This window comes from Arvicola amphibius, chromosome 12 (assembly GCF_903992535.2).
Source record: "Arvicola amphibius chromosome 12, mArvAmp1.2, whole genome shotgun sequence".
NCBI classification, from domain to species: domain Eukaryota; kingdom Metazoa; phylum Chordata; class Mammalia; order Rodentia; family Cricetidae; genus Arvicola; species Arvicola amphibius.
Window position 1 is genome coordinate 58,513,511 of NC_052058.2, and position 25,674 is coordinate 58,539,184.

General features: G+C 40.9%; 1 protein-coding gene across 4 annotated transcripts; it reads left to right on the forward strand.

Annotated features, from left to right (window-relative positions):
- The first annotated feature begins 982 nt into the window (after window positions 1–982).
- Window positions 983–24,728, forward strand: LOC119827930 (dimethylaniline monooxygenase [N-oxide-forming] 3). Of its 4 annotated transcripts, XM_038349883.1 has the most exons (11): window positions 983–1,126; window positions 7,534–7,588; window positions 8,646–8,783; window positions 13,780–13,968; window positions 14,608–14,770; window positions 15,414–15,556; window positions 18,841–19,040; window positions 21,310–21,665; window positions 23,160–23,232; window positions 23,923–24,338; window positions 24,422–24,728. In XM_038349883.1, exons 3-10 carry the CDS (start codon window positions 8,652–8,654, stop codon window positions 24,263–24,265), a joined length of 1,599 nt encoding a protein of 532 aa, XP_038205811.1. In that variant the 5' UTR covers window positions 983–1,126; window positions 7,534–7,588; window positions 8,646–8,651; the 3' UTR covers window positions 24,266–24,338; window positions 24,422–24,728. The 4 variants fall into 4 exon arrangements, with proteins under 4 accessions (XP_038205811.1, XP_038205812.1, XP_038205813.1 ...); XM_038349882.1 differs by lacking the exon at window positions 7,534–7,588 and having other exon boundaries at window positions 1,000–1,126; XM_038349884.1 differs by lacking the exons at window positions 7,534–7,588; window positions 23,923–24,338; window positions 24,422–24,728 and adding an exon at window positions 23,584–23,897 and having other exon boundaries at window positions 996–1,126.
- Window positions 24,729–25,674: the final 946 nt, after the last annotated feature.

The window sequence follows — 25,674 nt, forward strand, 5'->3', positions numbered from 1 at the left end:
GTCTCATCTCAACCATTTTCCCTTGAGTTTTCTGACTTAGTCTTCATTTCATCTCCTGCACTGTCCTCTCTCCCATCTCTTAAGCACCACAACACTGCACTCATGCATACCTTGGGCTTAACCCTGGCTCATGTGGCTGAAGAAGCTGACACGTTTAGGACTAAGCACCTACAGAAAGTTTTGTTCCTATATGAAGTTTATAGAAAATCCATTGCTGTGGTGCCCACACACAAAACCACTAAGATGAAGTTTTCTGGTAACTTCCAGTTTCCTGCATGAATTTCAAGTATTTTGCTCACCTATCTCATTTTTTTAGTCAATGACTGTCATTTATTGTCAAGTTTGAACATAAAACCTCCAAATAGAAACAAAATGCTCTGTGATCTGAGTCACTTCGTTAACTAGCTTATCACCTGAATTAAGATGCTATAATCATTCATCTCAACAAGAGAATGAGAAACAGAACAATGGTATTTGTTGAAGTTTCTTTAATTTAAGTGCACTTCATTGAGGAGAAACTGCTAAAAATGTGCCTCTTCTGTAGAACTAGTTTTCTGATTACTGACCATAATACAAGAAATTTCCTGAGCATCTACTGATGAACGGGGCATCATGCTGGGTGCTGAAGAAAATCTAAGATGAAAGACATGACTCATCCACTCTGCAAGAATCTGTTGCCTATTCTTAGGATTGTTTATGCAGTTTTAACCATAACTAAGTTGTGGATAGCGGGTAGACAGAAAACTCAGATGTCAAGAGGGTAAGGACTACTTACTCCCAAGCCCATGTCAGTCCCAGAAATGAAAAAAATATAATTTCACTGCAAACCAGAGATAATATCACAGCTTCAGTTCCAGCATCAGAAGAAGCTGAGTTACGTGATTAACCATGGTGCTTTCTGTTCTCAAAGGAAAGGATCAAAGACCAGTTGAATATCTTCCAGTACCTTCAGAAGCCAAGCTAGAAAATCCAGTTCACAAACGTACAAAGTACCAGGACTTCCTCAACCCTCGCACTGTTTTTCACATCAACTTGTTTCATCGGCAGTGAGGGCCACAGTAAAAACAGCTACCCCAGCATTTCTATTCCAACATGCAGTATTTTCATGAACTCTGAACTTTTCAAGGTAATTTCAAAGTCTTTTTTATCTTTTAAATGATAGCCTGTATAAATAATTTTTAAACTACTTATAGGTCAATAAATGACATATTTTCTCCTTTAGATGGCAGTCTGGGGTTGGGAGAGATAGTGGAATGGACTAGTAATTCAGACTTATGTCTTAAATATAAAACGTTGTTGTTGGAAAGTTAGGGGTAGGATGGGAAAACAATGTGGAGAGCACTTGAATATGTGTACTTGAAGGTATGAGAGATTCTTAGAACATTACCTGGTACAGGGAAGACAATTATTTATGATGTTAATATATAAAAATGTGTCTGTGTGTACATGTGCTCACAGTGTTAGAGGGACAATAACTGTTTGTGTCTGTCTTTTCTGGATCTTATAAATCTTTGTCTTCACTACCTCCTTCAGTGTTTGACACATAACACATGTTCTTGAAATTTGTGTTGAACTAGTAAGCCACAATTTGAATAAATCAGTTAAGGTTCTTCTTTTTGTTGTTGCTGTTGTTGTTCGTCTGAATATAAAAACATAGTTGGCCTGTATATAGTTCTCAGTGATACTGAAACTTCTTTAATGGAATAGCTGATAATGGTAGACACAGGGCTTAATTTTTTTCTGTTTTTCTAATGCTAGGCAGGCATAGTTGACATTTCTCAGCAACTATATTCCAAGAGGGTTAAATATCCCAAAGATCCCAAGAATAGGCCAATAAAATGAAAAATTGTCCTGCCCAAGGTATCTAGTGATATTAATTAAAAATTTAATACTAAAATTTAATCCTAAACAATTATATGATTCAAAGTAAAGGTCTTGTTTAATTGTCTGCTGTGACTCTCGAGCTAACATTAGCTCAAAAGGCTCCAACTCTGCTTCCTGCTAGCCTTAAGGAATGTTCCTGGCTGCACTGTCAGACCCTACATGTAGAATGTAGGAACAGAACAGCCAAGAGCTCTGGGCTGAACTCTGAACTATGTCCCTGCTCCTAATCCCAGTTCCAGCTCATATGGTCTGTAACCCAGTAGTTTATCTTGGCCACCAATGCCAAACCCAACCAATACAAGAAATCTGCTAAGTTGCAATGGAAATTTTTACATTCCACGTGGCTCTTGCTTAAGAAGGCTCTAATGATGGCTGTCATCCTGGTGACATCAATCTCTCTGTCACCTCAGAAACAATTGTGGAAGCTATAGGTAGGAACTTTGAGATGGGGTAACATTTTCAATGTGAGGACAAGTCACCCTAACCCTTGGCAAAGGACAGTGAGTGAAGGAAGCCCACGGGTCCTGTGGTTGGATCCAGCTCTCACCTCAGTATTGCTTAACAGTGCACTCGACAACCAAAAATCACAGTGCACCACAGCCTGACCTTGTTTTAAACACATGTTCAAATTTGCACTGGCTTGTTAGCTCCAGAACAAAATGCGTAATATTATCATCTATGTTCTAGAACATTTTGTCCTGTTTTTCCCAGCGAGAATAAGTTGTTTGTGTTTTATACTGTTTATTCGTTTGACTGTTGTCTCATCTTGGCTCTTTCATCCACTCACACATGGATTCCCCTGCTCAGAAGGATAAAGCATGCCAACAACTTCATGTATACATGCATCCATATTTTTCTCCCTAATATAAGTTTATTTTAGATTGTGTAGGTATGCCTATATGTGCTTGCATAAATATTTAAAAGAATTTTAAAATAATTGTTCATTGTGACATTGAACATGTAATAGCCACTTATGCATCTTGTGTCTGCATCCATATTATTTAAGATTTCTCGAAGCCATCTATTACAGCTGTAATACCTACATTATAGCTTCTTAGCACCCACAGACCACCTTAAACAATTAAATGATTTATTCATTTCTCAAACAATAAGCATTTGCCAAAGGCAGACACATGGTTTTGAAAACGTCAACATAAAGAGACACATCACATGCAATGAAACCACCACAAGGATTTCAGTAGATTTATCAGCCAAGGCTGTAGGGTATCACTTTTCTAAGTGCTGAAAGGGGAAATTTTTCCAAGAAAAAAAAACACTACATGAAAAAAGAAATACTACTAGCTTATCAGTAGGCCTAGCTTATGTTTTAGAATGCAATGAGAACTTTCCAGTTGAAACAAAAAACTCAAAAATGATATGGAATTACAAAACTCACTGGTAACACATAAATAAGTAGGAAAAAGGGCACGGTAATAATGGAACAGTGGACCATTGTCTTCTAATGCTATTATAAAATTTACAACATAATAGTGTGGTTTGGCAGAACCTGGAAACAACCTAGATGCCCCTCAACCGAAGGATAAATAAATGAAATGTGGTACATTTACACAATGGAGTATTACTTAGCTGTAAGAAACAATGACATCATGAAATTTGCAGGCAAACAGATTGAACTAGAAAATATCATCTTGAGTGAGGTAACCCAGACCCAGAAGACAAACACGATATGTAGTCACTCATAAGTGGATACTAGATGTAAAATAAAAGATAGCCAGACCACAATCCACAGATCCAGAGAAGCTAAGTGGTAAGGAGGACCCTAAGAGGGACACATGGACTACCCTGGGAAGGAGAAATAGATGTGGTTTCCTGGATAAACTTGAGGCAGGGTCAGTAAAAGGGAGGATGAGGGATGAAAACATGAGGGAATGGGATGGTGCAGTTGTGGAAGGGATGGAGAGGGAGAGCAATGGAAGAGAGATCTTGATAGAGAGCACCATCAGGGAAATTCCCAGAAATCTACAAGGATGACCCCCGGCTAAGACTACTAACAGTAGTGGAGACGGGGCCTTAAATAGCCTTTTCCTATCGTCAGATTGGTGACTACCCTGCCATCATAGAGCTAAGTGAGTCCAGCCAAAAAGAGGGAGAAAGGATTATATGAACGGGGGGAGTCCAGTTGGTAGGGAAAGTAGGCAGAGTGATGTGCACAGCGAGCATGCCCCAGTCACAGGCATAGTGTGTTGTGTAGTTCAGAGGTTATTTAAACACATGTGACAAGCCGTGTCAACTGAAATAAGATGTTTGTATCTCTACCTAAACTTACCTCCTTTTTGAAGCCAGTACTTTCTTTAAAACTCAAGTACACTGACAAATGGCCATTATTCTGCAGTTACTTTTAAACACAACCTGACAGTGCCCGTATGTCTGTTTTACCACCCATACCTGTCATTATACAAGGTCACTGTTTAATTGTCTCCACCTATTCTGGACTGTGAGGCATTTTGTGACCATGCTCACACTGGGATGACTCTTTTGGAAAATAAATATTCAACAACCTAAGTTTCAATTTTTCAGAATTATAAATATTGAATAAAAAACAATTAAAGATATATGCATTAGATTACTCACAGAAAATAAGGCTTATAAAATAACTTTTTCAAAAGTCCTCAGTTGAAGTTAGATAACTAACCAAGTTTCATAAATGGTTTTAAGTGTTAGCTTATTTTTACTTTTTTGTTTACAACATACACATTTTAATTGTTGTTATTAGCACAACATTTTTCCTATCACATTCTTTTTTTGTGTCATACATTTTTTTCTCAATTCCCCTCCTCTCATCTGCTCTCCCCTTCTACTCTCTCCAGTGACCACCAAACTCCCAATTTACTCAGGAGATCTTGTCTTTTTCTCCTTCCTATGTAGAGTCATGTATGTCTCCCTTACAGTCCTCATTGTTGTCTAGGTTCTCTGGGGTTGTGGCCTGTAGGCTGGCTTTTCTTTGTTTTATGTCTAGAAGATACTTATGAGTGAGTACGTATTATATTTGTCTTTCTGGATTTGGGTTACCTCATTCAATATTGGTATTTTTTCTAGGTCCATTCATTTGCCTGCAAATTTCAAGAGGTCATTTTTTTTATTTATTGCTGTTGTAGTACTCCTTGTGTAAACATACCACATTTTCTTTACCTATTTTTCAGTTGAGGGGCATCTAGGTTGTTCCAGGTTCTGGCTTGCTGTGGGACAATGGTCTTGTGCCCTGTAAAGATTTGTTACTTGAATTTTAATAAAACACTGATTGGCCAGTGACCAGGCAGGAAGTATAGATGGGATAACCAGAACAGGAGAATTCTGGGAAGAGAAAAGGCTCAGTCTGCAGGTATAACCCAAATGCAGAGAAAGCAAGATGAGAATGCCTAACTGATAAAAGGTACCAAGCCACGTGGCTAACACAAATAAGAATTATGGGTTAATGTAGAATGTAAGAGTTAATAAGAGGCCTGAACTAATAGGCCAACCAATTTATAATTAACACAGACCTCTGGATGTTTCTTTGGGACTGAATAACTATGGGATAGGGTGGAACAGAAACCTCTGTCAACACTGGCTATTACAAATAATGCTGCCAGGAACATAGTTGTGAGCACATGCCCTTGAGGTACGATTGAGCATCTTTTGGTTATATACTCAACAGTGGTATTGCTGAGTCTTGAGGTAGATTGTTTCCTAATTTTTTGAGAAATAGTCATACTGATTTCCAAAGCAGCTGTACAAGTTTGTACTTCCAACAGCAATGGAGGAGTGTTCTTCTTACTCCACATTCTCTCCAACATAAGCTGTCATCATTGTTTTTGATCTTGGCCATTCTGACAGGTATAAGATGGAATATCAGAGTTGTTTTGATTTGCATTTCTCTGATGGCTACGGATGTCAAGCATTTCTTAAGTGTCTTTTAGCTCTTTGAAATTTGTCTGTTGAGACTTCTATGTTTAGGTCTGTACCACATTTTATTGAATTATTTGTTCTTTTGATGTCACGTTTCTTGAGTTCTTTGTATATTTTGGGGAACAGTGTTCTGTCTGATGTAAGGTTGGCGAAGATCTTTCCCCATTCTGTAGGCTACCATTTTGTCTTGTTGACCATTTCCTTTGCTTTGCAGAAGCTTCTCAGTTTCAGGAGGTCCCATTTATTAATTGTTTCTCTCAGTGTCTGTGCTCCTGGGGTTATTTAGGAAGTGGTCTCCTTCAATGCAATGTCCATCAAAACCTAGAAAAATTATTCACAGACCTCAAAAGAACAATGCTCAGCTTCATATATAAAAACAAAAAACGCAGGATAACCAAAACAATCCTGTACAACAAAAGAACTTCGGGAGGCATCACAATCCCAGACCTCAAACTCTACTGTAGAGCTACAGTAATAAAAAAAAAAAACCCAGCTTGGTATTGGCATAAAAACAGACAGGAGGACCAATAGAATTGAATTGAAGACCCATCTATAAATCCACACACCTATGAACACTTTATGTTTGACAAAGAATCTAAAAATATAAAATGGTAAAAGAAAGCATATTCAGCAAATGGAGCTGGCATAACTTGATATCAACATGTAGAACAATGAAAATAGATCCATATCTATCGGCATGCACAATACTCAAGTTCAGGTGAATCAAAGGCCTCAACATAAAACCAACCACACTGAACCTCATGAAAGAGAAAGTGAGAGGTACATTTGAATGGTAACTTATTCTTCACTGCTTTCTGAAGAGTAGAGCTTGACTCTGTTGACTTCTTGGCTTCTTATGTAGAACACTCTCCCATGGCTCTGACCATATGTCTCTATCCCATTTTGGCCAAGTGGTAGGCAGTTTCAGATACTGAGACCTATATCTGTAAGTAGGCAGACAGGTTGACTAGTGAAGGTGGCAACCCAGTGATGGTCTTGAAGAATGCGTACTGTCTCCTGGCAGGTCTTTGCTTGCCTGGAAGTCTCTTCCCTTCTGAGCAGGTAGAGTACAATGGACACCTCTTCCTACCAGAGGCCCATTAGGAGTGTAAATTGCAATGGCAAGAGGCACATTCACTTACAAACTCCTCCCTATGGAATACAGTTACAGATTGTAACTTTGAAGTTGCTAAGAAAGGTCTCGAAGGAGACCCACAACACCCTCAACAAGATTCACTTGAATAATACAATTTTTTCTAAAGTCTATGACCAAGCTCTGAATGATTTGCTATATCTGTGACTAGCAAGCCACGGATTATTTTTCGTAGCATAGAAAAGCTATCTTTGCTGTTGGGCTGTCTATTTCCAATTGTTATTAATTGGAGTTTTCTGTAGAACTTGGAAAGTTACGATAGGCCACCATAAAAGACCTACAAATAAGAAAAAATAAGGTAAGCTTTGTGATTACACATAAGAAAATAGACTCAAGAACCACAGAGGCTTGGAGAAATTGCCACCTCCCAGGTAAGGACCTATAAGTGACTCCGGGGGTTGCTAACTGCTGCTAACAGGAAAGCAGGTCTGAGTAACTAGAAAGGTGACCCCAGAGACTCACATATTACAGGAGCTGGAGTGTGTGTTTACTTGGTACAGGACCAAGGATTATCCCTTTAAGAGAAGCTCCTCCTTCCTATTCCAATAACAACCCCCTTGCCATCAGGTGCCCCACATTTTCTCTTTCAGACGTCCCAGAAGACTCGGGGCTTAGACACACAGAAGAAAGGAAGACAAGGAAAAGGTGGGAGAAGAAAGCTATTGCAAAGGGCTGCAGTGGGAGCATCTGGGAGGTGAAGGGAAAAGGAGTACAGAGGAGGGTGGGGTGGGTGAATGGAGTTGGGTGGCTCTGCATTCACTGTGGGCAGAATGAACATGGCATGCCATTTGGGAAGTTGTTTGGTTTTTATTTTTTCTGGATATCCTAGAACATGACTCTAATCATCTAATCATACAAAAAAGTAATTTGTTTGTTTGCAGAGCTGTGGAATTTTACCTAAAAAGAAAATTAGATAAGTAGTGGTAAAAGCTACAGATAAGAAAAGATTAAGAAGCATAGTGTTCTTGGAAGAGAATGGAGTTGAGAATGAATGATAAGGGGAATGTGTTCTTGCAAGGCAATAACTTAACTTTTGTTAAGGAAGGAAAAGGACTGACTATCTGACATATTGAGGTCTGGGTGTTCTCAGTCTTATGTCAATTACAAATAATCCAGAGATAAATTAAAGGATGCAGGATTCCATAGGCTAGACCAAAATCCCTGGCTTTTATAGAAGGAACCTGAGCATCTGCTGATGGTCATGAAATCAACCCTCTCTCACAGAGAGGCCATCATCCATCTACGCATACATCTTAGTTGTTTTATCCACATGTAAACATTTGTGTCAAAATGTGTGTGCCTATAACATACCTATGAATGTGTGGTGTGGGTGAATGTTCATATAGTTAAGCCATGAATGTCTTAATTTAGGGAGCTGACTGCAAACAAAATGTTTAATACATTTTGCCTTCACATTGTGCATTTGTGTGGATGTGCCTGCCCCCACCCCCCCACACACACAATGAATGCTTTAAATGTAAGTTTACCACAGGTAGTGCTAGTGGTTCACATCACAAATCTCAAGGTTCCCAGTGACTGTTAGGCTGCTTTTTTGCGAAGAATCAGGAAGTGCTTTGATGAGTAACAGGAGTCCTGGAGTACTCTGGAAATGCTATCATGCGTGCGAACGCAAAGTTTCTCATTAAGCCAAAAGTAAACAGCAAAGTAAGGTCTCAGAAATGATCTCCGCACTTCTCCACAGGCACCCATGAAGAGGAGAGTGGCCATCGTTGGAGCAGGCGTCAGTGGCCTGGCCTCCATCAGGAGCTGTCTGGAGGAGGGACTGGAGCCCACCTGCTTTGAGAGGAGCAATGATGTTGGGGGCCTGTGGAAATTCTCAGTGAGTGGGGCATCTGTGCAATAGAAAGAGAAGTGGAGGAGGAGGCTCTGGGCCTGCCTAGGGGCAGCTGTGACTCCTAGCAGTATTGGAGCCCACAAAATGCAATAACAGAAGCAGGTCTGAAATAAGCTCCTTGCAACTTAGCAGAGAACCAGGTGTCTTAGGAAGTTCGTTTGTGCACAGAACTCACCTGTGATAAATCACGAGTAAGAGTCACTTGGAGAATAAAACCCATAGTCCAATACTAGGTACATTTATATAAGAGAGATATATGTCTTCCTGTTTAAAAGCCACCAGGCAGGTCTGGGAGTAAAGATCTTAGCCCCGCGAGCATGAGGATCTGAATTTGGATCCCCAGGAAACACCAAGGGGTCAGGTGCAGCAACTCACATCTGTGGTCCTATGTTGTGAGGCAAAGCCATGTTGATACCTATGGCTGCTTGGCCAATCTAGCCAAATTGGTGAGCTCATGTTCAGGGAGAGACCATAAAAACGAAAGTGGGAAGTGAAGGAGGGAGACTTCCAGTGTCAACTTCTGGCCTCAGCATGCTCTTGAATGTGTATACGTTTGTCATACAAAAATAAATAAATGCTTTAAATGTGAGGTCACCAAAGGTCATTTTAGTGATCCCAAATTTCAATTTCATAGGTGAATCTGGTCAATAATCAGTTGGCTACAAATGTATTAGGTTATTTCTAGGCTCTGTATTCTGTTCCACTAGTCTATGTGTCTGTTTTTATCCTGGTACTGTGCTGTTTTGGCTTCTGGAGCTTTGTAGTATATTTTGGAATCAGCTGATGTGATTACTTCCAGCTTTGGGGTTTTTGTTTGTTTCTTTATACTGCTTTGGTTTGGTTTAGCTCAAGTTTACTGTGTCTATTTGGAGTCTTCTTTACTTCCAAAGAAATTTTAGGACATTCTTCACTAGTTTTGTGAAGAATATCAGTGGTATGTCGGTGGACTGAACAATAATCTGCATTGAGCCTGTAAATAACTAGGGTAGTGTGAGCATAGTGACATCAGTTCCTCCCACCTGTCAACATCACAGTCAGCTCCATTTGAGGAGGTCTTCCTTAATTTCTTTCATCAGGGTTTTACAGTTTTCATCGAAAAGTCTTTCACTTGTTGATTAAACTTACTCTTTTGCAGTTTTTTTTTTTGAGAAGGGTGTGTTGTTGTTGTTGCTGTCATTGTTTGCTTGTTTGAAATAGGGTCTCTCTACATAGCCCTGGTCTAGCTGTCTGGAAACTCACTCTGCACGACCAGGTGGGACTCAAAACTCATAGAGATCTGCTTACCTATGCCTCCCAAAAGCTGGGATTAGGGCTGTGCGTCACTAGGCCCAGGTCCTTTGCAGTTTTGTGCCAATTATGAATGAGATTCCTTTTATGATCTCTTTAATCTCACTAGAAAAAAAGGTAACTTCTTTGGTGAATGGTACTGGAAAAACAGGATATTCACGAAAGGAAGATTAAAAACTTGACCCCTATACCTCTCACACACTTAAAAATAAAGCAAAGATGGATTAAAGCCTTAACTGTAAGATCCAGAACAACAGAACTACTGGAAGAAAGTGGGGGAAGCACTTCCAGACATTAATACAGGCCAAAAAGAAAATTTTTTTGGCTATGGCCCGAGCAGCACAATAGGTGAATGCATGAAGCAAGTGTGGCACATGGTCTGAATGGATGCTGCTCGAACTTAAGAAGAGTAATACCCTATTATTTTCAGTGAAACTAATAAAAATTGGAAGTTATTGTGTTAAATGAAAAAAATGTATTCTTAAGTAGTTGAATGTGGAGTCGTGCATACTAAAGCCTAGGGAAGGTAAGATACGGGGAAGACACTGGGAGATTAGATAACAGGCACCCAACAATAGGCAGACTGAAGTAATATGCTCTATATTATAGTGTATAGTAACCAATTAAGTAGTTTTGAATCACTACAGGAGAGTCACCCAAGCACTCCAAATACAACATGATGACAAGGGATAAAAACCCATTTCCTTAATCTGGTCAAGATGTATTGTACCTATGCACTGAAACATCACATCATGTCTCAAAATATGCACACTAATTCTATGTTAGTCAACATACTTTTAATGTTTTAAAAGATACAATTTCTAGATACTCTGGTTTAACTGCTATGCAATGCCTACATGTATATGATGTTATTTTAAGATAGTCTGTCTACAAGGTCATACAATTAACGTGGTAATGTTGGGAGTGTGGGAGGGCACTGTGTTCTATGGAGATATACACTCTTGACAAAGTGCCTTTATGCAGGACAATGCCATCAATTTACAATGGCTCTCTCTCTCGCTCTCTCTTTCTCTCTCTCTCTCTCTCTCCCTCTCTCTCCCTCTCTCTCTGTGTGTGTGTGTGTGTGTGTGTGTGTGTGTGTGTGTGTATTTATATGGGCTCTTTTCCACACAAAATATTTTATTGATATTTATTATTTGAAAATTTCATATATGTATTAAGTGTATCTTGATCATGTGTACCACATAATCACCCCCAATGACTAAATACAATTTTCCTTTCCCCATTTGCAGACAAATTACCTTCTCAATTTCATGTTTTGTGTGTGTGTGTGTGTGTGTGTGTGTGTATACAATTCACTGAGTTCAATTAGTGCTTCCTGTCTGTTCATGGGTGTGGGTCATCCACCAGAGCTGGGGTAACCTACCAGTAGCCACAGTCTATAATAACAGTAATTCCAGCCTGCATGTGTCTGCACTAGGTCCTCTGCATATATGTTATGGTTGTTAGTTTGGTATTTCTGTGGAGCTCCTAACAGTGGGAATGGGAGTATATCTGACCCTTTTGTCTGCTCTTGGGACCCTTTTCCTCCTACAGGGTTGCCTTGCCCAGCCCTTTATGAGGATTTGTGCTTAGACTTACTGTATCTTGTTTGCTGTGTTCAGTTGATATCACTGGAAGGTCTGCTCTTTTCTGAAGGAAAAAAAGGATGAGGTGATCTGAGAGAGAGGGGAGGTTGTAGGGGGTACTGGGAGGAGTGGATGGAAGGAAAACTGAGGTGAGAATGTATTGAAAACAGAAAAGAGAGAAGAGAGAGAAGGGAAGGGAGGGAAGGAAGGAAAAAAGAAGGAAAGAAGGAAGGAATGAGGAAAAAGAAAGGAAGAAAGATCCTTCCCCAACAGCCACTAACTACCAATAGTTCCTGCCTTGATCTTGTGCAGGCCCCATGCAGGCAACCACACCTGCTATGAGGTCATGTGTGCAACACCCATATCATGTTCAGAAGACATCTTTTCACAACACCCTTCTCCATCCTCTGGTTCTTGTCCTTCGACCTGTACTTCTACAGTGTTCCCTGAGTCTTGGAGAGAGGGGTCTATATGCATGTCCCACCTACAACTGGATTTTTCTACTTGGCCTGCCATGTTGGTGCTCAAAACATTTCAGATTGGGGACTTTCAGGTTGAGAGCCTCTGTGTGAATTAATTTATTCCTTATTCTTTCCTCTCTCCTTGCAATACCATTTATATCAAGCTTCCTAGACTCACCAGAAGCTAAAAAATCCCTTCACCTCCTCAAAAGTCCCAAACAAATGACTCAGGCACATGAACAGCAAAAAACTCAGGTCCCGGTTCAAAGTCACATTCCTTTTTGAAACAAGCATACACCTGCTAATCTGTCTTTTAACAAACAAATTCCCATCATGCTAGTGATAGTGACTGGCATGGTGTTCTATTCCAGTGTTTCCTAAAAGGACATAAGCTGCTCACCTGTCAGCTTTGAATTACGTGACACCTAATGAGAACATTCTAATTGTCTGCATGTTTCTCTACAAACTCAACAGCTATCCATAAGGCCCTGTAATCTAGTCTTTCATCACAAAACAGATGGCTCACTGATTTATTGTTCATGGAGCCACTGAGAATGACAGATAATTCATCTAGACCAAGAGAGCACTCATGCGACCTTCATGTTTTCAGAGACTCAAGTAAAGTTTCAGCTCTCTTTTCATGGTCCTTACTGTAATTTTCAGGTTCCTGTAATGCCTTGGACTGAGAGTCTAGCTCAGTCATTAAAATGCTTGCTTAATTTGCAAGTGTGAGCATCTGAGTTCAAACCTCAGAAGCCAAGTTTGTAACCCCAGCACTGGGAGGCAGAAGCAGAAGCAGAAGATTCCTGGAGCTTCTTACTAGCCAGCCTAACCTTCTCAGTGAGCGGATGGCTCTTAAGGAACACACATCTGAGACTGACCTACACAGACACAGACATACATGCATACACACACACACACATACACACACACACACACACACACACACACAGATGATTGGGGACACGTGCACATGGACACACAGGTACAACCTTCCCACAAGCAAACAAATTTACTTTTTATTTAGCGTCTTTAATTTACTTCACACATACATTGGTTGAGGCAACAGCTGCAACAAACATATAGTGTTACTTGAAAGCCATTTGAAACTCCAGGCCACCTAAAGCAAATTCTATAGGAGTTGAATCTAACTCTGGATTGCTGTGAGATTTTGTTTGTTTGTTTGTTTGTGGCATGTGTTGTTGGTGGTGGTGGTAGTGGTGGTGGTGTGGGTGTGTGGAGAGGGGAGAGAGAGAGAGAGAGAGAGAGAGAGAGAGAGAGAGAGAGAGAGAGAGAGAGAGAGAGAGAGCCAGTGTATGGCTACAGATGAACCAGGCCACAATGTCCTGATCTACTCTCTTTGCTATCTCTTTTTCAACTTCCCCGTCTTCTTTCATCATCACTTGGTCCCTCCTCTACAATTCTAGCATAGCTTTGTAACTTCTCCATTAATCTGGGGAATCCTGAAGAATCCTGCAGAAGAGAGGGAGAAAGGATTGTAGGAGCCAGAGGGGTCTCGGACATCATCAGAGTCTATAGTGGGTAAAGGCCAGTTCAACTTACTGTAATGACTTGGAACTGAATATGAACAAAAGCTGTATACTCACTTACCAATCTCCTTCTGCCTGAAAATTCTGTTCACAGGACCATGCAGAAGAGGGCAGGGCTAGTATCTACCGGTCAGTCTTTACCAACTCTTCCAAAGAAATGATGTGTTTCCCAGACTTCCCCTATCCTGATGACTTCCCCAACTTCATGCATAACAGCAAGCTCCAAGAATACATCATTTCATTTGCCAAAGAAAAGAACCTTCTAAAATACATACAGTTTGAGGTAAGATGCTGTCAGCAAAGCAATGTCAGACATAGCAATGAGGAAGTCCGTGGCTGTTGCTCAAGTCCCACTTTCCCCCCCAGGGACTCTCTTTAACAAACATTTTTAACTGCTTGGTTTTGCTAATTGTAGATTTGTGAACATGATTTTTCTCTTATGAATCTGACAGAAATATGTAAAACATGATCACATACAGTTCTTACTTCAAAATAGTATTAACTTAGAAATCAGCAGCAAAAATAATAAATACAAAATATCCATGTGTTTATAAATTTAAAACCTCATTCTCTAAGTAATCTTTGTGTCCAAAATAAATGTAATAAAAGAAATACAAAACACTTAGAACTGTACATTAGTTAGACTTCTTGTGCAAGGCATTGAAAGCCATCTTTTGTAGGACCGTAAGCTTAACCATTTGCAATAAACAATTAAAATACGAAACTATTTTAAAACAAGGCAAAGAATACATACACACAAATATTGACACATACATACATATATATATATATATACAATCTAATGTTTTCATTTCTTCTAAGGGACTTTTGAATTCCTTAAGATGTGCCTTACTAATAAAATGATTTTAAGACCAATCTACTATTAGCATATTAAAGAAGGCTTTCTTCTTATATTCTTTAGACATTTGTAACCAGTATAAATAAAAGTCCTGATTTCTCAACTACTGGCAAATGGGAAGTTACCACTGAAAAGAATGGTAAAAAAGAGACAGCTGTCTTTGATGCTATAATGATTTGTTCTGGGCATCATGTGTACCCCCACCTACCAAAAGACTCCTTTCCAGGTAAGGCTGAAGGTGAGGAAGCCACCTACACATCTGTCAGGAATAAACGTATCAGTGAGGTCTATTTTAGTCTACTTTCTAATGTGAGTAACAGAAAACCGGGCATTTAAGACATTGTAGAGGAAAGAGACTTGGCTCCTAACTATAGGCACTGGAAAGGTAAGCAGCATGGTGCTAGCCTTTCTAGCGAGCCCTCCCCCTCCAACCCCACTGCATTGCACCACAGTATGGTAAAGAGTTAGAAAAAGAACTAGGCATGTCCAGCACCTAAAGGTTGCAAGGTGAGAAGGCAGCTGGAGGGATCCAACAGCCAGGCTTGCTCTTGTTGGAACCAGACAGTTAATGCTGTCCTGTAACAGCTCACCCCACCATCCTTGCCAAGGGCAATGTCCTCAACCACCAGCTTTACTTCCCTGTTGTCGCCAAGCTGGCGGCACATGTACCTCTGTGGAATATATTCAAGTCTTCCCCAAACAGCAGTAATATCTTTTTAATTAAACTACAAACAGGCCAATTAAAATATATTTCTGTTTTCTATAATATATTAGGATTATTAAATTTTCTTATTTTGTGACCACTAGAGTTGTTTGATTTTTTTTAACAGAAATCAAGTTGATTCATATGCTTCTCCCTTTTTCCTCAGGATTAAATCGTTTTAAAGGCAAATGCTTCCACAGCAGGGACTATAAGGAGCCAGGGATGTGGAAGGGAAAGCGAGTCCTAGTGATCGGCCTGGGGAACTCGGGCTGTGACATTGCTGCAGAAGTCAGCCACGTAGCTCAACAGGTACCACATCTCACCCCTGCCACGGACAATCTTAAAGGGACAAAAACTGCTATTTTCTCCTTTGAAAACTGCTGTGGAATTGCATGACGTGTTTTAGCCAAGTAATATTTCATATACCTCAGCTTCCTGGGTAACAAACTAGTAGGATTTGAAATAGCTGTATAGGTGTCACTAGTGATGTTTCTGACCAATAAGGATTTGATACCGTGTGTGTGTCTGATCGATTCCTCTGAAACTAGAGTGGACTCAAGGTTAAAGCTATGACTGAGACTCCTGGAGACGTTGTTCTATACTTCTGGGCTTCTGCTCTCCACATCAATAAAGCAGATAAAAACAGAACCAGTTTAGAAATGAGATTATTACAGAGAGAAACCCTGACTCAGTCCACATTGACAGAGAGCTGTATAATCACTCATCCATGCCTGCCTTCAGTCTGTGGCTAATTCTTCTTCCAGGCACTGGCATAGCTATTGGGGAAAGAATGCTGAACAAAACAAACGTACCCTTCACTCTTGAACACCACAATACTAATTATGTAAATGCCCTAATACATAAATTATCATTGCGGAAAGTGCTAGCAAGGAAAGCAAAGCACATGGTTCACGTAATTTAAGGGTGCGATACTCCACAGGTGGCGGGAAAGACCCCTTGGAGACGATGACACACAAGCAGAGAACCAGAAGTTGAGAAAGGCACAGACTCAAAAGAGGTCTTCAGGCAGAGGGTCTTGAAGTAAGAAACTAGGTGTCTCAAAAACTGATGAGAGGCTTCTTGGCTGCCTCTCAGTGGGTGTGGAAAGAAGGGTGTGAAGGGAGGCCAAAAGAAAGATGGAGAGGGAAGGATGAAGGTCCTTGTAGGGTATGACTTTGGGAAAATGTCATCTCCCTTGGAAAGATGCATTAAAGGTTGTTTTTCCAGAAGCCCAAAGGCAGGAATCTTATTTCCAGATGGCATAGATCCCCAAAATTGGCTCCTGATAGGCCCCTGAGCATCGCCATCGTACTTCTAGTTTTACTCCACAGTATTCCAGTCAAGATGCATGAAGATCAAGTCAGGACAATGTCATGAAAATCTATTCCTATGCCTCTGTTCCACACACTGCACTTGACAACCAGGGGGCAAGCAAAGAAAGTAACCATGTGGGCTTCCTTCTCAAGAGGTCATAAAGTCTAGCCAAAAGGCACATGCACGTGTGTGCGCACACACATACACATGCACATACTTGCACAGACAGACACATAACAGTCTTGAGACTGTTATGTTATAGTGACAACAGTTTAAGATTAGCACTAGAATGAAGGAAAAAAACTAGATGACTCTGTCACTAAATGCCCAAAAGACTGTAGAATCCAAAGCATCACAAAGGAGATGGTCCTGAACCCATTCTTGAAAGAGAAATATAAACCATATAGTCAAATATAAACCTAAAATATAGACAGAAGCTGTTCTTAGAATGGGGGAATGACAGCAAACGTGAGGCCAGGAATCAGTACTGTGTATTTGACAGCTGGAATGAAGGTTCTTAATAACGACAATGGATATGATACATCAAAGTACTTTAATACTCCCACCTAAGTAAGTGCCTTCAACCGTAGGTAAAAGGACATTGAATCTTATTTTTCCTCTTGGTGAAAAAAGGCAATTGAAGACAAAAACATTAGCAACTTCTTAAAAAGCCCAAAGGAACCTAAGATCTGAGTGGGAGATGACTTAAGAGAAGCAAAATTTGGCGCTTCAGATTCCAAGAGCACAGAGTAGCCACAGGAACTGAGGTAGGAAAGAAACATAGGAGCCCCAGTAGGTGATCTTTTCAAAGACTTCAAGAAGAGTTCATGAAGAGTTGAAAAATGTGGATTCTTCATAAGTAAAAGTATACCATTTAAGGTTATTGAACTACGAGCAACACGATGAACCAAGGTGATAAGATATTTATGTCTGCATATGTAATGAATTAGAAGAAACCCAATTTCTGAAGCTTTGAAGGTACATTTCTTTTCTAGTTTGCTTCTCTTATAATGGCATTGCATAATTTTTAAAAAGCAAGAAAAGAAGAAATAAATAGAAGAAACCTAAAAACCCACTGTGTTGCGAATTAGCTGAAGAGGAAGAAAGAGACATTTAATAATCACATTATATCCTAGATGATATCAGTCATATGACTCAAGTTATCATGCTCAATTGACCCTCATGCATGTCTGAAGTAGCTGAGATGCTGTTTCTTTCTGGTTTATAAGAAAGGAAACAAGAGGCCTGGAGAGATGGCTCAGTGGTTAAGAGCATTGCCTGCTCCTCCAAAGGTCCTGAGTTCAATTCCCGGCGACCACATGGTGGCTCACAACCATCTGTAATGAGGTCTGGAGCCCTGCAGGCAGACACACAGACAGAATATTGTATACATAATAAATAAATAAATATTTAAAATAAAGAAAGAAAAAAAAAGGAAACAAGACTAACGAAGTTAAAGCAGTCTTCCCTATGTCACATCATTTAGAGGTAGGAGGGCCAGGATTTCTGCCTATAGTGTCCAGATCACAATTTGCTTGCCTTATTTTACAGCAATACCTATTTGGGGATAATAATTACTTCTTTGTAGTTATCAGTATTTGGATAAGCGCTGGGAGTCATATCGGTGGTCACCTGTGCTAGGAAGACATGATTGAAGTAAGCTGGTTCCTGTCAGCAGCAGCAGGGAATCTGATAAGACCTGAGGAAGCTTGTCTCAAAGTGCCCTTGAAGTCGCGTCTCCCAGGAAGGAAAGCTGGCTTTCTTTTGCCTTATGCTCAAATTTTGATGGGCCTATGGATATGAACTAAGTTGAAATGAGGGTCTGAACCTACATGGGCAATCAGTGGGTTTGGAAAACCAAGAAAGGAAGTAAGATCTGAGGGAAGCCTACTTCTTTAGTCAAAATAATTCTTTAGCCGGGCGGTGGTGGCGCACGCCTTTAATCCCAGCACTCGGGAGGCAGAGGCAGGCGGATCTCTGAGTTCGAGGCCAGCCTGGTCTACAAGAGCTAGTTCCAGGACAGGCTCTAGAAACTACAGGGAAACCCTGTCTCGAAAAAAAAAAAAAAAAAAAAAGAATGATCAAACAAAATAATTCTTTAGGAGGACTGACAGCTGAGGGTTTTTTTTTTTACTTCCTCCTGGCAAAAGAAAACAAAAACAAAACAAAACAAACAAAAACCCAAGCACAAGAGTAGCAAGCCCATTTCTACAGGGGGCTGAGGAGGGCATCTTACAATATGCCCTACACTTGCTGCATTTAACGTTTGTATTTTCTAGGTCATCATCAGCTCCAGAAGTGGGTCTTGGGTGATGAGCAGGGTCTGGGATGACGGCTACCCCTGGGACATGTTGGTGATTACTCGATTTCAAACTTTCCTCAAGAACAACTTGCCCACAGCCATCTCTGACTGGTGGTACATGAGGCAGATGAACGCAAGATTCAAGCATGAGAACTACGGCTTGATGCCTTTAAATGGGTAACGTGGACTAAAGCGTGATGTGCCTGCTAACGTTTATTCCAATGTCAACGCTTGGTGTGTGTTGTAATCTCAAAACAAATCCAAAGACATTCGTGAAGTAATCACATCACACGTGTCAAAGGATAAAGAACTGCAAATATTGGGAACGATTTCCACACAGCTGTCTGACCAGATTTGTACATCTAGAACGTTAGGTAATACTGAAGCAGTTAGATCCCATAGCAACAGGAATAAAAATAAACATGTTTTAAGCGCTTCATACATTACCAGAGTCTTACCTATTCTCTGCTTTAGGCTCTGGCATATATTATGACATGTACCCTCGCAACTAAGAGGGCTGTGTTTGTTCTGGTTTTCAGACGAGAAAACTGAAGTGCGATAGAATTGCTAATGTTGCCAAAGTCCCACATCCAGGAAGTAGAAGCAACCTTCGGTATAAATCCACATCTGCTGATTCCACGTCTTTTGTTCTTTATCCTTACTCTGTGACCTCACACTTAATGGCAAAGTGAAGGCTAACAAAATCACTTTCCTGTGTTGTTCTCTTTTCCTCACCCCCTGCAAAGAATGCTCTCACGGAACTAGTTCTACACAAGTCTGGCACTCCCTGTTTCCTCCTTAGTATTTTTCCACAACTCCCTCAAGCCCACTACATAAGAAACAACTTCAACATTGGCTACAAATCCCAAATTTCTTCTTACATATTCATTAACTCAACAAGTATAAATGAAGTGTTTACTGGGTCAGGTTAAGTGTTTGGGGATACATCAGGGTCTAGAACAAGCAGAACTCCGCTCTACTGGCGTACACTCTTAGTAGCCATAAACATACAACAAATGCTTGGTAGAAAGCTATATGGTGATGTACGTTGTGGAGAATACAATGCAGGCAAAGGGGATAAAAAGGCCGCAAAGACAGTTTTCAATAGGGTCCTAGAATTAGGCGTAAACGCTAAGTTAAATTTCATGCCATCTCTTGAAAGGTGAGTGTAGAAACAGAGGGCAAAAAGACTGTCAGCAACCATGTGGGGAAGAGAAGCAGGGACCACCAGGAGAGAGTAGCCATGTTAGGAAAGGCACTAAGGAAAAGTGATCATCTCTGAAGACAGACAGTGCTTCAGGAGGGAAGACACAATCAACTAAGCCGAGAGGTACTAGTAAGTTCAGGAAAATAACTGAACGGGGCCCCTGGACCCAACAGCTTTATTCTGACAGCCTTGGCAAACACAGTCTCAGTGAGGCTGGGGTGCTTAGTGGTGGGTGACAATGAGTTTAATACAAGTGGCAGAGAAGAAGTGCAGTTGAGTCTAGCGCTTTTCCAACCAGAGCTCCACCTAATCTCATTGTCTCAGTTTCTCCTCCTTCAGTTTCTTCCCCTGACTGTCTTGGTCATACATAACAAAGCCCTTTCCTTACATGATATTCGAGTTCATTGGCAACTTCAGAATACTCTGTATGCATGGAGATTTTCCTGATCAAAACAATGGATCTCTTCAGATCTCCAGGTGCCCGTGCTTCAAACTGTTCTTCCCTTCTTCTCGCCTTACATAAGTTCCCAGGTGCACCTTCTTTGGCCTAAGTGGTGCAATTATTTCATGTGGCTCACGTTTCACTACTCTGTGAAAGCCCAGAGATAGCCCTCTTTCCCCCATTTATTACTGTTTATATTGAGTTATATTTTTTCTCCACTCCCCTCCCTGCCTCTTCCTTCCCTTTCTACCCTCTCCCATGGTCCCCATGCTTCCAATTTACTCAGGAGACCCTGTCTTTTTCTATGTCAGGGGTAGCCCTCTTATGTATTCCTTTACCCTCCCAAGTCTATCTTACTATGGCCAATTTAGAAAACAAGAATAGACGTTAATACTGTTAGCGCTTTTTCTGTGCTACAGACTACAAAATTTCTCATATTATTCAGATCTCGCTGTGACCTAAGATAGAGGACAGTGTCATTTCAGAAGAGAAAAAAAAATTAGGTATTGGGAATTTAAAAGGACCGAACCTTCTCAATTTCATGGGTAATAGGAAGCAATAAGACTTCAGATACCAGGTGTCTTACATTAGAATTTTTCTTGGCATAGACTTTGCTAGTAACTTCTCTTACCTCCTATATGGCCTCACATCATTTTTATTCTTCTCATGCATTAGTGATATTCCATAGCTCAGGAAAACCTTTTGGTCATCTTGTTCCTTCCTCCACAATTTGTACAGAGACTAAGACAAGGGGGACATGTTACTGTTACAATGACCAGTCTCTTCCGTCCATACAGAACTCTCAGGAAAGAACCCGTGTTCAATGATGAGCTCCCAGCCCGCATCCTGTGTGGCACTGTGACCATCAAGCCTAATGTGAAGGAGTTCACAGAGACCTCCGCTGTGTTTGAGGATGGGACTGTGTTTGAGGACATTGACTGTGTCATCTTCGCAACAGGCTATGGTTATGCCTATCCCTTCCTGGATGACTCCATCATCAAAAGCAGAAACAATGAGGTTACCTTGTACAAAGGCATCTTCCCTCCTCAGCTGGAGAAACCAACCATGGCAGTTATTGGCCTTGTCCAGTCCCTTGGTGCTGCCATTCCCACAACTGACCTCCAGGCACGCTGGGCTGCACAAGTAATAAGGGGTAAGTGGGCCAAACAGTTCACCAATGGATGCTAATGAGAATTTTTTTCAGAATCCAAGCAAAAATTCTAATCAAAAGACCCATCCAACTTTGAGAATCTGTAACTCTATTGCCATTGGCATGGTACTCCATGAGCAATTTGAAATATGTGTCACTGGGTTATCATGTGCAATAGTACAATATTATTGGAGATTTTTGCTACTTATGATTCCTGGGAGCTGACAATTACCTGAGATCATTCAATAGACAAGAACTCCAAGAGTTCTTGGCACTTGCTGCATGACAATGTTATGAAATTATGATTTCAAACGGAATGGAATTACATTATTTGAAAGGGTGACGAGGAAAGATAGTTCTGGGCACATCTTCAGCTAACCTCAGATACCCACAGCCAGGGACAGCACACCCTCTGGGAAGGCAGTGGGTCTTCTGGGCTATTCTCTTCTCTGAACTGTGTTTGTTAAGGACAAGCAGTGCTTGATTAGAGACAGGAAGTACAAGATGTAAGAGACGTTTAATTTCTAAGGTACAAGAGTACATATTATTCATATTTTCAAAAGGAAAAGGAAACAACAGACTTGATTAGGTAAGGAAGTCAGCCAGCGTCCTCTGGTAGCAGAGCCGAGATCAGAGTCATGGTGACATCTGAACAAAGGGGTATAGCTGTGGACAGCCATGGTCCATAGAAACAAGTGGAGCCTTAATTAAAGAAAAAACAGAGATGTCGAAGTATATTAAGCAACGTTTAGTTGAACCTTAATTTATGAAACTTCTCAATGGGGGAGTTTTAGTAAAGTGGGCTCCTTTTGAAGCCATAACTAAGGCTTCTAGTACTACTGTGGCTCGCTGGGGCTCAGTCTCCCTTTCCCGTGGAAGCTTAGAATGAGTATGCATGCCCCTGTATACCCTGAGCCACCAGACTGCCACCACATCCACATGGTCCACTCAGCAGTGGCCTCTCTGCCTCTCCTTTGTCTCTCCCTGCTCAGGCTTCAGAGGGCTAAGTGACTCCAGCAAAGCAGCAGCCCTCTCTTGGCCCTCAGATCCCACCTTAGGGAGACTGGACTTAAAGGAAGGTCACTAACTCTCTGTGAGGACAAGAGTTTTAACTTTGGCTCTGAGAAAATAAAAATAAGGAAAAAAGTAAAACAAAAAGGGGAACTGGAGAGATTGGCTCGGTTGACACAGGCGCTTGATGGCAGGACTGACAAACCTGGGCTCCATTCCAAGACCCACATGGTAGAAAGATAAAACTAATTCCCACAAGTTGTTCTCTGGCCACACACACACACACACACACACACACACACGCACACACACACTCACACACACACACACACACACACGCACATACACATACACACATACACGCACACGAATAAACACTTCTAAAACTGAAAATACAATGTGACTCATAATTCACTGAGACCGAAAAACTCTGGGCTATTCCTACTCTGGATTCATTAAACTATTTTGCCCTTCCTTCTTTTTCAGGAACTTGCATGTTGCCTTCTGTTAAAGACATGATGGATGATATTGATGAGAAAATGGGGAAAAAGCTCAAATGGTAAGGGTTTTATGAGGTAGATCTATTATAATGTAGAACCAGGATTTGCCTAGAAAAAAAATCAGAATTTCTCAATAATTGAAACCGATTTTGTCTTAAATGATCCTTCATGAAGTTAACAGACTAACAGCTATGAGCCCCATTCTTCCATCTAAGAGTGGAGACCTTCTTGCCTGCCGTTGCACTGGGTCCTACTAGGTGCAAGGTGCAGAGTCAGCAGTAAGACTGAGGAGCCTCGGTGTATTGTCCCCTTTAACCCTGCCTTCAGCAGTCTATCCCAGAAAGGACATATGAAAGTGATGGACTAGAAATAATTGGGGAAACAAATGAAAGCATAGCTCTGTTCTCTAGCCCAGAAACCCTTCACAGGGTGGATGATCCTTCAAGTGGATGCTTGAAATGAAAAGGACCAGAAGCACGAGAATTAGCGTGGAAAACTGGACTCCATCCCTGGTCTGCCACTAATTAGCTTGGGGGCTGTGAATGAGGAACTTCGCTTGAGCAAGGGACAACTATCGTTCTCCACTGCTCGGTAGTGTTGGGGGATTTATTTCCAAATGAGGTATGAAATAATCCCCTCGATAACACAAGAGAATAACGACTGCCCCGGTAGGAAGATGGGAGCTGCTTTCTCTCTTCTTGCTTCCACAAAGCCCGGGTATCACAGGAGTCGCTTCTCTCCATCTCTAGGTTTGGCAGCACTCAGACCATTCAGACGGATTACATCGTTTACATGGATGAACTGGCCTCCTTTATTGGAGCAAAGCCCAATATCCGACAGCTGTTTCTCAAGGATCCCAGGTTGGCCATAGAAGTGTTCTTTGGCCCTTGCAGCCCCTACCAGTTCCGGTTGGAAGGTCCAGGGAAGTGGTCAGGAGCCAGGAACGCCATCCTAACCCAGTGGGACCGGTCACTGAAGCCTATGAACACGCGTGTCGTTGGTGGTGTTCGGAAGCCTTGCTTATACTTCTATTTGCTCAGGCTCCTCTCTGTTCCTATTCTGCTCATTGCTCTTTTCCTTGTGTTGATCTGATCGCAGTGCCCTCTAGAATTTCTGATAGTCACTGACAGTAACTGGGCAGGAATTTTGCTATTTAAAAATGAAGATTCTCCTCTAAAAAAGCTGCAGAGAAACCCTGTCTCGAAAAACCAAAAAAAAAAAAAAAAAAAAAAAGAAAAAAAAATAAAGATTCTCATACCTCTCCCTTTCCTGTCCAAGATCATTTGGCAGGACTCTAGGCATTAATTAGAAAGCAAGACAGTGTTGCTCTGGCCTTCTACATAAACCACTTTCAGAATCACGTTGGTCTTCAGGGGGCATGAGTCAGGCCTCTTTCAGTTCCACTAACACTTAATAATGGGAACTATGTTTTTATGTCCATCTTGAATCATTTCCTGAAACACTTGGAAGTGGTGCCTTTTCTCTTTTAAACGATGCTTGAAAGAAGAACTTCAAATACAAACAGTGAATAAAATAGAACATATGATCTTCTTAAGCTGTCTCTCTAAACTATGTGTGAACCTGGGGGAGAGCTTGGCAATTACTAGTTGTTTATTATTATTATTATTGTTATTATTGTTATTATCATAATTATTATTATTATTATTTTCCTAATGTTCCAGGCACTATCTCTTGCTCCCTAGCTAAGAAACACAGTACAGAAATCTGACCCACACTGACAGTTAGCTCAAATTAACTCATTTCACTGATAAGAAAATTAGTAAATTAAGGAAAGAAACTCTCCAACATAGAGTAAATAATCACAATAATAAGCAATATATACCTTTGAATTGCTAGAAAAAATGTTTTGAAAAATGGGTTTTCTTAGTGCTGGGACTTGAAAACGATAAGTGTTCTCTAGGGTCTGTCCCCACAATGTACTACTGAGATATGATGGAAGCTTCCAGAAGTGGAGTTCAGCAGGGGATCCTAGGGTCATTCTGTGGAGCAATTCCTCAAATGCTTTCTAAGTCACTGATTTCTTCCCTCTGGTCCTGGCTTGGTATGCAGTTACATTAGCTAATTCTCTCATATGTCCCACTGTTCTGTCAATCAGTGTGACGCAGCCAGGCACTCAGCCCATGCCCGTGTCTCCTGCTCTCAAACCCATCTGCCTCAGGTGTTTCTGCACAGCAGCAACATTCTGAAACAATTATTAGCCAGGAATGATGAGGCCAACAGATCAGGAAATGACTGCCATTCCAAGGGCATCTCGCTGTACACAAAGATTCTCTAGGGAGAAACTTTGAAACTCAGAAAGATGAGAAATACAACAGCAGGCTCCAAAATCACTGATATATCTCAGAAAAAAATAAAAATGCATCTTTTCAGAAGCAAAACAAAACCTATGCAATATAGCAATAGCATCTTATAGAAATTTATGATAAATCTCTCTATAAGAACAGAGAAAAAAATACCTGCCCCCAAAATGTAAAGCTAGT

What these genes read in the sequence shown, in the direction of transcription:
- LOC119827930 (XM_038349882.1), top strand. Translation starts at nt 1,106, where the DNA reads ATGAACTCTGAACTTTTCAAG. An exon ending in GGCTGCACAAGTAATAAGGG is followed by an intron (nt 21,666 to 23,159) that starts GTAAGTGGGCCA and finishes CTTCTTTTTCAG; the next exon opens with GAACTTGCATGTTGCCTTCT. An exon ending in ATGGGGAAAAAGCTCAAATG is followed by an intron (nt 23,233 to 23,922) that starts GTAAGGGTTTTA and finishes CTCCATCTCTAG; the next exon opens with GTTTGGCAGCACTCAGACCA.